Source organism: Cyrtonyx montezumae, unplaced genomic scaffold (assembly GCF_038088225.1).
Source record: "Cyrtonyx montezumae isolate F1298 unplaced genomic scaffold, pur_monq_1.0 scaffold_86, whole genome shotgun sequence".
NCBI classification, from domain to species: Eukaryota; Metazoa; Chordata; class Aves; order Galliformes; family Odontophoridae; genus Cyrtonyx; species Cyrtonyx montezumae.
Genome location: NW_027072096.1, coordinates 201,247 through 212,817, shown reverse-complemented (window position 1 = coordinate 212,817; position 11,571 = coordinate 201,247). Strand labels below are relative to the sequence as shown.

At 51.4% G+C, this 11,571-nt stretch overlaps 2 protein-coding genes across 2 annotated transcripts; both read left to right on the top strand.

The window, feature by feature from the left end:
• The first annotated feature begins 1,092 nt into the window (after nt 1-1,092).
• LOC136059798 (C-type lectin domain family 4 member G-like) lies at nt 1,093-4,632 on the top strand. Its single transcript, XM_065753936.1, has 9 exons — nt 1,093-1,211; nt 1,471-1,581; nt 2,211-2,309; nt 2,424-2,474; nt 2,595-2,684; nt 3,042-3,155; nt 3,247-3,398; nt 3,880-3,989; nt 4,453-4,632. Exons 1-9 carry the CDS (start codon nt 1,112-1,114, stop codon nt 4,583-4,585), a joined length of 960 nt encoding a protein of 319 aa, XP_065610008.1. The 5' UTR covers nt 1,093-1,111; the 3' UTR covers nt 4,586-4,632.
• Nucleotides 4,633-5,270: 638 nt separating this feature from the next.
• Nucleotides 5,271-10,115, top strand: LOC136059803 (CD209 antigen-like protein C). The gene is given in 11 exon segments (XM_065753941.1): nt 5,271-5,401; nt 5,712-5,762; nt 6,608-6,727; nt 6,819-6,872; nt 6,967-7,038; nt 7,041-7,079; nt 7,323-7,385; nt 7,870-7,959; nt 8,059-8,225; nt 8,608-8,717; nt 9,967-10,115. Coding segments are annotated over 11 exon segments (978 nt in total). The 5' UTR covers nt 5,271-5,325; the 3' UTR covers nt 10,103-10,115.
• Nucleotides 10,116-11,571: the final 1,456 nt, after the last annotated feature.

Genomic DNA, 11,571 nt, shown 5'->3' with positions numbered 1-11,571 from the left:
TGGGGGATGGGGGATGGGGGATGGGGGATGGGGGATGGGGGATGTGGGATGTGGGATGTGGTGCCTGCTGGGGATGCTTTGAGTGATGAATGTGGGGTGAACTCCTCCATGTTTGTATTTATATATATAAAACGGATGTTAAAAACCCCTAAAAAAGGGTTTAAAAGGAGACGGATGGGTGGAGGGTTTGGTTTTTTTTTTTGAGTGGGAGGGGATGGGAGGAGGTGCCCACCCTCAACTCTCAGCATTCGGTTCCGGTTTCGTTTCTTCCAGCTCCGAAAACGCTGCTCCTCCATTGCAGGAATGGAGAGAACCGCAGGAGAACGTCGGAGGATGGGGCCCAACGCTGACTCCCCCCCCCCTCTGGGAAGCGGTGGCCATTGACTTCCCCAAAATTCGGGATGAGAAAAGGGGAAATGGAGGCCGAAGGAGGAAGCGAAGGAGCCGGGTCGAGGGCCATTCACCTTTTGTCTGTGCTGGCTCCATGCCCGGTGGTGAAATTGGGCTGAGAAAGGTCGAGAAAAGTGCATTCACTGATGGACTTCAGGCGTTGGGGATGAAAGTCCGCTGGGAAACGGGAGAGCACTTGGAAGGATCGAAGGAAGCGCTGCTCGAAGTGAGGATTTCTCACCCTTTTTTTTGTCCATGATAAATGGGAGAAATTCTCACCAAGACCCCAAAAACAGAACCCAGACGCAGAGTTCGGGTGCACGCATTCGAGAACGGTGCTTGTTTTGGTGTAAAACCTCCCCCCAAAAGAAACCCAAAGACCCCAACAATGTGGGGGAAGCGTTGGCTTCGCTTGCACAGGGCGGTGTGGGTTTTTTTTTCAAGCTGTTTCTCCTCAAAATGAGCACAGGAAGGGCTGTGGCACATGGCCAGTGGATGCACGAGAGCATCAGCCACCACAAAATTCATGAGTGTGCACATCCGTCGTTGGGTCGGTGGTAGGGTGTTATTTTGCGTGTTGTTTTTCTTTTTTTTTCTTCTTTTTTTTTTTTTCTGTGGAAATCGGAATGGGGAAACGTGAAAACTCACTTCCCCCGGAAGAGCTGACGTGTTTTCCCCGTCTTCATAAATCACAGAGGTTTTGGGAAAGGAGGATCAGGAGATGGCGCGGGACGATGGTGCCGATGGTGCTTGTGAGAACTGGGAGCTCACCAAGGACGCGCTGCTGGAGGACCGAACCAGGAGGAAAGCATCCAAAAGAGGTACCAGGAGCCCCTGGCACAAAATAGAACTGCAGGTTTCCAGGTCTTTGGTGGGGAACTTTTTGCAAAATAAGAGCTACGTTTTGTCTCGTGATTTTTCCGCTGGGTCGCAATGGGAAGGAAAAGGAACGTGGTGGAACTGCTTGGGCAGTTATTTTGGTGAGATCTGACCTCAGCGTGCCCTTCTCGTCCTGAAGATGTGTTGGAGAAGGTTTTTTGGGGGCTGTATTGCTCTTTTCTTTTTTTTTGTCCCCAACAGTGCTGTCATTCCTGACCTTGTCCCCACAAAGAGCCGTTGTGCTGCTGGCCCTGCTGCTGGCCCTCAGCTTTGTGTTGCTCATGGCTCTTACCATCGGGAACATCCAAAGAGGTGAGATCAGCACTGTGCTCGTGTCCCCACCACCATGTGGGCATGGTGTAGAACCATGCAATCCCAAAATGTCTGAGTGGGAAGGGACCTGCAAGGTCGTAAAATCTGAGCATGTCTTGGTTTGGAAGGGACTGCTATGATAACAGAACCGCAGAGTCCTAAAATGGGTTGGGTTGAAGGAACCTTGAAGATCATAGAAGCGTGGAATGATAGAATGCATTGGGTTGGAAAGGTCTTTGAAGATCACAGAACTGTAGGATGGATTGGGTTCAAGGAGACCTTAAACACTGTAGAAAGATAGAATGTCTTGGGTTGGAAGGGTCCTTAAAGATCATAGAAGCACAGAGTCCTAGAATGGTTTGCCTTGGAAGGACTTGGAAGGCCATAGTACCATAAAATCCTAAAATGGGTTGGGTTGGATGGAACCTCAAAGAACCATGGAATGATTTAATGGGATGGGTTGGAAAGGACCTTAAATATCATGGAATCTGGATTTGGGTTAGAAGAGGACCTTAAAGGTCATTGACCTTGGAATTAAATAATGGGTTGGGTTGGAAGGAGGTCCTTAAAGATCACAGAATGATGGGCTGGATCCAGAGTGAAGGCAAACCCTCTGCTCCTCTCACCAGTGTCCGCGGTGCGGGAAGAACTGGAGCGAGCGCAGCTGCAGGACAAGCAGAGCCAAGCCACAGCCTGGCACAACCTCTCAAAGGTTCAACACACCCTCGGTATGGAGCCTGCTACTCCCAGAGCTGCTTTTCCCAGCAAACCCACTCAAAAACGCTTTCCGTCAAGTTGGAGATGGCCATGCTTTGAATTTTCTCCTCTCGTTTTCCTCTCAGATACGCAGCTCTCGGCCGAGCTCCGGGCGATTCACAGACGACTTCTGAATGGTACATCAACGGGAAGGTGGAAAAATCAGGGGGGGGAAATTCAGCCACAAGCTCAGCACTGAAAATCAGATGCAAGCAGTGGCGAGCTGGGGGCCCAGAGCCAAAATTTCCTCCTCCCAGTGTCACAAGAAGTGGAGGACGTACAGCAGAAGATGGCACAGTGCCGAGCGGAGTGCGGGAAGGAGCTGTCGAGTCGTGTCCAAGCCCTGGGTGAGAGCCCAGCGTTGGGGGGAAATGGTTAAATTCAATCCTTCTCCTCAATACAAAGACAACACGGTGTCGAGTATTGGCAGCCTCAAGGTTTGTAGAGCCTGTCTGCAGGCGGGCTCAGAGAGTTTGGAGTATCACTGCGTGCAATACTGATGGAAGAAAAGCCTTTCTCGGCCCGATGATAAACACAGCAAATGCTCCTTCAGTGAAAGTCTTCGAGGTTTCCCTGGCCGTGGTTTAGAGAGCACAAATGCGTGGGGAAAACACAAGAAAAAGAGGAAGGGAGAGAGAATGCGTTTCTCTGGACAAAACCTGATTCCTTATTTTTGTTCCTTTTACTTTTTTCCCCCGTTGCAGAGGGAAGGGACGTGCTGCGGCCCGCTCTGCAGCAGCTGGAAGAGCTGAGGAAGGAGCAGAGCCACATATCCACACTGCTCAGCACAGTGCTGGAGGAGACCCAGAACCTCACGGGTGAGGGCAGCGGCTGCATCCACTCCTTAGACACCCCCCTCCTTCCTCTCTGTGCTTTCTCTTCACTTTCTCCCTCTTGTTTTCCCTGCAGAGATGTTCTGCACCAGGTGTCCTGCTGGCTGGCAGCAGTTTGCCAAAACCTGCTATTATTTCTCCACTGAAAAGAAGTCGTGGATCGAGGCTAGAGCTGCCTGCTCCATGCTGGGTGCTCAGCTTGCCATCGTCAACAGTGAGCTGGAGAATGTAAGCTACACAACCCCCCCCCCCCCCAAAAAAAAAACCCAAAACCCAATGGAGCTTGTCTAGAAGGGCATCAGGCCCAAATTCTGCCAAGAGGTGAAGCGTGGGAGAAAGCATCCATGCACCCCCAAACTCGAGGTTACGATACAACGCACCCGAAGCGCACCCATCTGTCCCCAAAAAGAGCCAAAGGGAGAAATTACTTCAAAGTGACTGAAATTCTGTGATTTCTTCAGAGGATTCCAACCCTGGTGGTGCAGAGGTCACAGTTTCAGCCCTGATTTCTGCCTCACATTGACAGCTTCGGTTTCACCAGCCATAAATTTCACTGCTTTCATCCCCATTTCCTGCGGTTGTCCCCGCAAAGGGATGGGGTTCCCCGGTATCACCAGCAGTGACGCTGAAGTCCCATCACTGCTCACCCACTTCCTATCCTGACTGTTCACAAACATGGGTGTGTTTGTTTTTTTCCTCTCCTTTGCAGAAGTTTCTGGCCAACCACATCATGGAGATCCGGGCGTTCTGGCTGGGCCTGAGCGACATGCACCGAGAAGGTGACTGGCAGTGGTTGGATGGCCAAGCCCTCTCTCTCTCGTATGTTTCTGAGCAAATTGCTGTTCCCAAACTGCTTTTTTTTTCCCTCGTTTTGCCCCAAAAATCACCTCACACCTTTGTGAGTTGGGTGTTTTTCCCCCCAGAGTCGCTTTGGTTTGGGGGGTTGAAAACTGAGGGGGATGCACAGGGAGCTGTGGCTCTGGTGAAGTCAAAGGGGTTATTTTGTATTTCGTGTGTGGGATTTGGGAGGAGAGCACTGAGATGGACATAGTGCCATTGGGGCTGGAAAGGGAAAATCAGAGGTTGAAGATGAGTGCATTACAATGGGGAAGGATCCCCAAATCCTTTCCCAAGAGAAGAGGAGATGCGTTGAGATTGGGATTAAGCTGCCTTAAGACTTCAACCCACCTTAAAGAAAAAAGCAAACAACCCCAAACCTATTAATCCTGATGGGTTTCTGAATGCCCATCTTCCCACCCAAACTTCTCTCCCCCTCCTGCAGGTTCTGGAGGAGTGGTGAACCCAACAACGTTGGCCAACACGGTGAGGACTGTGCCACCGTGTCCTCCAGTGGGCTCTGGAATGATGTCACCTGCACCAACCCCGAGGCTTGGATCTGTGAGCGCAGCTGCTAGTGGGACACCCGGCCTCAAAACTGGGGGAAAACAGTAAGAAAAAAAAGAGAAAACCCAGACATACGCATACAGAAAAAAAAAAGAGTGGGAAAAATAAAATAAAATGAGATACAAACAGCAACACTGAGTGCGGGATGAAAAAGTGATGCTGCGAGGTGCTGTCACGATCACCACGGAGAGGAGGAGCAGTGGTGGGAGATGAAGGGTGTGCTGGAAATGGGAGCAAAATGAGCCGCGGATGGAGTGCGAAAGTGTTTTTTTGGGGGGGAGATTTTTGGGGTGTTTCCTCGCGTTTTGCCACCGCTCGGCGCGTCGTCCCTCGAAATAAAGTCTCGTGGTTGCAGTTGGAACAAAAACCTCTGTGATCTGATCCTGTTTCTCCTCTTGGTGGTGCTGAGGAGGGTCGGAGCTCAGCAAAATTCACAGCAAAAAAAACAACCCCCCCCCAAAAAAAAAAACCCAAACAACAAAATGACATGACAACGACAAAAGATGAAAGCAAACATGGGTTTTGGGTGCGGGTATGCAAATCCCCCACTCGTGGGCACTGGAGTGTGACAGCTGTTTTGCCCGTAAAGGCCGTAACACCGATTCCCCGCCGGAGAGGAACCGAAACCTCAGGGCCAAACCCCAGAATGGGGAGAGCTGGAGGAGGTGTGGGTTTTTAGGGCCGCGCCGGGCGCCTGCGCGAGGCGGAGAATCGAAGAGTCGTAGCATGGCTTAGGTTGGAAAGACCTTCCATGGCCCTGCAGGAGACCTATGGCAACTGGCTGGGTCCCCCTCCGCTCCCCGCCAGGAGGTTGGTGAGACAAGCAGGTAAATTTGGGGTGAAAAGCCCATTTCTGGTGTGTTCTTGGGGACGGTGGATGGCTCAGCAGTAGGAGGGGTGACTCAGTGCGAAGAGAGTGTTGCTGTTGCATGGAGGAAGGCCAAGCGTGCCCGGGTGCAGGTGGGGATTGTTCTTGCTTAAGAAGACTTCCAATCTCCAGTTTTTGCCCTATTTCACACGCAAACTCTGTGCTGGACCTTAACAAAGTGATAGCAGTGTCCGCACCGGCAGCGGTCACGTTGGGTTTGGGGCTCTTCCTGTCATCCTGAGCACCGTTTCCCTTCCTGTTTTTGGCAGGAATTTACTCCGTTGCTGGGAAAATGACACCCATGGATGACTTCAGGCCGGGTCAGTCCTCATTTTCACCGTTTTGGGCTTTTTTTTTGAGGTGTAGATGGAAAGCAGAACTCCCCAAGGCGTCTCAGGGCTTTATTTTCAGCTCGCTCAGTCAAACATTTATCTCTCTCTGAGTTCGATTCCTTCAATAAAATGGGATCCAATTGCCCAAAGGGACCCTTGAAAATCTTCCCTGGGTGAAGTGAAAGAGAATCAGTTGCAAGGAATCAATCGCTTGGTGATGATTCTCCCCCTTCCCACCAAACTTTGGCTGTGGAAAAGTTCATCAATATAGTAAAAATCCATTAAAAATAAAAAGTAGCATAGAATTACACTTTTTTTTTTAATTTGGGTGTAAAAATGCTGAGGATTTACTGAATGGCCCTGAACTTTGCCCAGGGAACTGTAGATCTGATGCGTTGCTGTAAGAGGTGAAGGTAACAAAATGAGTAGTGTCAAATGGGATTGTTAACCAAGATATTTGATAGATGGTGTAATTTAGAAAGATTATCAAGATGGCAAAGAGATGATTGATAATAAGGGAAATGATCACCCATCTCTGAGGATTAAAGGGAAACTCCACAAAGGGGAATCTCCAAAATAAATCCTTCCTGAGTGGTAGTCAGCCCTTAAATGGGATCTAGGAGAAGTGGACTCCACACCTTCGGGTCACGCAGATGCATTGCCTTCATCTGTGTTCCCACAGCTGACTCGGTGCCTCAGGTGATCAATCAGTGGTTCAAGCCGTGGTTCAACAGTTCCCATAAAGTTTCAAAGATCAATCGAGGCCAATCGTTGGCAGCCAGGGTTTCTAATTGGTGCAAAACCCACTTTCCCCCCATTTTTCTCTCCCGTAGCATCTCCAGACAGCTTCGCCGACGAGGATGACTACGATGACGTGTCGGTGTCGGATCGCGGCTACGAGCCACCGGCGTCCAATAAAGATCTGCAGAGCCAGAAGAGCAAAGGAGGCACAGGTAGCATCCACCTCCCCTCCTCGTGTCACCTATTTGCTCCAAAAATATCCTGAAAATGCCCTAAAGACACCCCTCTTCTTCCTCTCTGTAGGTGTCTACATCCTTGCGGGAAACCGCCGTCGTCAAATCCTTCCCCGAGGGGTGAGTCCCTTCCATCCATCCTTCCTGGGCTGATCCCAAATGATGGGCTCAGTCGGATCCCGATGGTGGAGTTTGGGGTCTCTCTGGTTTCTCTGCAGGTAACCCCCGGCCCAGCGGTGGATGTCGGCAGCCGTCAGTGGCTGTCCTCTACGTTTTGGTGACCCTGAGCTTCGTGCGTGGGTTCTGCTCCTGACGTTGGCCGTGGTGAAACGTGAGTGGCCCCAGCAGGTTGGGAGACACTGGGTTTGGTGAAACACTGTGGAAACAAAACACGTTTTCACCACTAAAAATAAAGACTGCGTATTATGGCTGAAGTGCCGTCTGCCTCCTCCCACCCTCACCACGGCTCGAAATCCACAACAAACAGCCCAAGAAGTCATAAATTGGGCAAATGCAGACATCAGTTGGGATTCCTTGTGAGGATCCGACCTTTTCTCCATCGTTTCTATTTCAGAGGTGGAAATCATGGCGGAGTTGGAGCTCTTGAAGTCGAACTACTCTGAGAGCCGAATTCACAGTAGGTCCCATGGCGATGTGCTGCCTGATTGTTCGTGTTTGGGTCCTTTCCAGCACTGTGTTGGTGCAAATGGAGGAAAACATGAGTTGTAGTGTTGGGTGGATGTTTGGTTTTGCTCCATCTCTTAGCAAAGCAATGCTGGTTGGTTCTGATTTCCACCGATCCAGTGGTGCAGATCGGGCAGCGACCAAATTCTGTCCTCAATCCCAATGGGATTAACCCCAAAAAGGTGCAAAGAGGACCAGGTCAGCCCCGAGGATGTCACAGGGGTTCACCTGGTGGTGGATGAGGAGCTCACCTGGAGGAAGATCCACCTCGTTAGGTGGAAGGGCGTAAATCCTACACAAAATCCTGCAAAACTCCAAGCATAGTTGGCCAACCCTTTGGCCGCTGCCAAGTTCGGGGTTAATTAAAAGCTGAAGATTTGGGTAACCCGATCTGGGGGGTGGAAGAAAGGAAGGCTCACCCTGCTCCTTGCCCCCAGTGCTGCAGGAGCTGTCGGATTCCCATCGGGAACAGGCGCGGCTGCGGAGTGGGATGCGCAGTTACTACAGAGAGCTGCAGGACATCACAGGTAGAGCCGTGGTGCCATCGTGGTCTTGATGTTTTATCCCTGAAGGACCATGTTGGGCTTAAGGCTGGAAGATCTGGGGGGGGGTTCTTCTCGTCCCAGTGCTGATCTGCAAAGTGCTCCCGAAAAACAAGTGCTTGGCTGGTTGGAAGCTCTTCGAGGGGAGCTGCTATTCCTTCTCCACCGAGAAGATGAACTGGTGGGACGCCAAGGAGACCTGCAGCGACCAAGGAGCTCACCTGGTCATCATCAGCTCGGATCAGGAGCAGGTCAGCCACCTACCTCCAAAAACCCCCAAATCCCCATTTTTCATGAGAATTCCGACTCTTGGCAAACATATGACCTCCAAAACCTCATTTTTTGGGGGGTTGGGGCTGGAACAAACCAGCATTATTGGCCATGGATGGAGGGCTCAGAATGAGGTGGGGGCCGGAACAAACCAACATTATTGGCCATGGATGGAGGGCTCAGAATGAGGTGGGGGCCGGAACAAACCAACATTATTGGCCATGGATGGAGGGCTCAGAATGAGGTGGAGAGAAGCTCCAAGGCTGCGTTTCCTTGAGTAAAGCTTCAAAGGAAAACATTCTCACGTGGTGTCCCCGGAATTAAGGTTTTTTTGGTGTTCTCTAACGAATTTTGTCATCTCAGGGCTTCCTGAAGAACAGCATCAACAGCAGCAACACGTACTGGCTGGGGGTGACGGATCAGCTGCAGGAGGGCACGTGGCTGTGGACAAACGGTGACACTGTCAGTACCAGGTACAAATCCTACACGGGGATTCCCCAGCGTTGGAAAAGCATCCCGAGAAGTTGGGGAAAAAGTTCAACTTGAGCCACCAGGATGGGCTGTGGAGGTGATCTGACACGAAGCAAAGGGTTGACATGGGGAAAAAATGGTGTTAAGGGTTTGCTGGTGGCAAAAACCACAGCACAGAAGTGATGTGATGGGTGCAGCATGGGGCTTCTCAGCGGAATATTTTGCTGGAAAAAAATAAAAGCATTTTCCTTCTTTCTGAGCATGCTCTGCCACTGTAGAGCTCATTTTTAATTTCTCTCCCTTTTTCTTCCCTTTTCCCCCTTTTTTTCCCCCTTTTCTTTTCCCTCTTTTCTTTCCCCCTCTTTCCTCCCCGCTTTCTTTTCCTCCCCCATTCTTTTCCTTCCCCCCCTTTCTTTTCCTTCCCCCCCTTTCTTTTCCTTCCCCCCTCTTTCTTTTCCTTCCCCCCCTTTTCCTTTCCTTCCTCCCCCCACCCTTTTCCTTCCCTTCCCTTCCCTTCCCTTCCCTTCCCTTCCCTTCCCTTCCCTTCCCTTCCCTTCCCTTCCCTTCCCTTCCCTTCCCTTCCCTTCCCTTCCCTTCCCTTCCCTTCCCTTCCCTTCCCTTCCCTTCCCTTCCCTTCCCTTCCCTTCCCTTCCCTTCCCTTCCCTTCCCTTCCCTTCCCTCCCCTTCCCTCCCCTTCCCTCCCCTTCCCTCCCCTTCCCTCCCCTTCCCTCCCCTTCCCTCCCCTTCCCTCCCCTTCCCTCCCCTTCCCTCCCCTTCCCTCCCCTTCCCTCCCCTTCCCTTCCCTTCCCTCCCCTTCCCTCCCCTTCCCTTCCCTCCCCTTCCCTTCCTCCCCTTCCCTCCCCTTCCCTTCCCTCCCCTTCCCTTCCCTCCCCTTCCCTTCCCTCCCCTCCCCTTCCCTCCCCTCCCCTCCCCTCCCCTCCCCTCCCCTCCCCTCCCCTCCCCTCCCCTCCCCTCCCCTCCCCTCCCCTCCCCTCCCCTCCCCTCCCCTCCCCTCCCCTCCCCTCCCCTCCCCTCCCCTCCCCTCCCCTCCCCTCCCCTCCCCTCCCCTCCCCTCCCCTCCCCTCCCCTCCCCTCCCCTCTTTCCCTCCCCCCTCCTTTTCCTTCCCCTTTTCCTTTCCTTTCCCCCTTTTTTCCCCTTTCCTTTCCCCCTTTTTTCCCTTTCCCACCCTTCTTTCTCCCCCCCCCTTCTCTCTTCCCCCCTCCCTCCCCCCTTTCTTCCCCTTCCCCCAGCTACTGGATCGCATGGCAGGAGAACAAGAACAGGGAGCAGAAGGACTGCGGCACGATGAGACCCAACGGCCTGTGGGCCGACGAGCAGTGCTCCCACCTCCACCACTGGATATGCGAGAAGTCCTGGAGCTGCTGACAACCTCCCCCCCCCCCCCAAACAGCTTTTCCATTTCCAACAACAGCACAACCCATCGCAGACCTTTTCCCCTCCAGAGCTGGACAAAGTTTAAAGGGTATATATATAAAAAAAATAGGTTGTAAAAACCCACTTGTCAGTGCAAGAAGAGCGTGTTTCTCCTCACTGCTGAATTCCCCCCCAAAAAAAAAATCCTTTTTCCTGTATTTTGCTACCTGGTGTGGACTCACATTAAACGAAACACCTCCTCTGGGTTGAAAGTTAACCCTGGGAGCTCTTCCCTCCCCCCTCCCCCCCACCCCCCCAGAATTAGGTAATTTGAGCCAGGCTTGAGAAATGTAAGATCGATGAGAAAGGGACACGAAGCTGTTTTACACTGTTTTGTAAAAAAGAAAAATACTTGTTAATTTTTTTCCCCCAAAACCTTTTTCTTGCGTGGAAATGGATGCTTCAGGGGAGCTGGTCCCCATATATATGGGGCCTGCGGGAGACTGGGAGTGATGGGACACAGCCCAGTGCTGGGACTGGGGGGAACTGGGGGCTGGAAGTGCAAGAAAAGGGTTGTTTCGTGGTGGAAAAATGGTGAGAATGGGTCAAAATAGGGAGAAGGAAAAAAAAAAGGCAATTCTTGGGGAAAATACCTTGACAACAGGTCATTTCTTGGGAAAAACTTGGTGAGAATGGGATGTTTCTTGGGGAAAAGTTGCTGGAAAAGGGTCAAAATGCTAAAATGGGATATTTTTTGGGGGGGGGTTCTGAAAACAGGTCTTTTCGTGAGGAAAAATTGCTGAAAGCGGGTTGTTTCTTGGGGAAAAAACTTGCTGAAAATGGGTTGCTCTGCAGGAAACGTTTGTCATGGGTGGGATGTGGGGGGGAGGGAAAACTTGTTAGACTGGAAATGGGTCCAGTCAGCAAGAAAATGGTAAAAAATAGGATCAGATGTGCCAGAAAATGCAGATATGGGGTGATCCTGTGCGTTCCCTCTGTTGGTTCTCCCACGTGCTGCCCTCAGTCTCCTCTCTGGGGGGAGGAAGGGGCACATTTGGGGTGAAACGTGGCAGTAATAGGTTTAAAATGGGCCCCACTGGTTTCTTGTTGGACCTCCAGTGTCATCACGAATTTGGGTTGGAAATAACGCAGAAATGCATCAGCAGCACGCCAGCAAATGCATCTGGTTCGTGGGATATTTGCTTAATACTGTCCTTTAAAAATATACCTTAAGTTTACTCTGATCAACCACAGAAGGAAGGAAGCAGCGGCTGTGAAGAAGCTCACGGTCGGACCTGCATGGAGTTGGGGCCGGAGCTCAGACCCCAAAACCTCATGTATCCCATAATTCAAGTGCTGGGACCTATTTGTTGTGAGAAGGGATGCCATAACTCTTGAAGAACCTCATGGAGTTGGACCAAACCCTTTTCCAACCTATTTTCCCATAATTCTACCCAGAATGAGCCATGGAGACTCCAAAA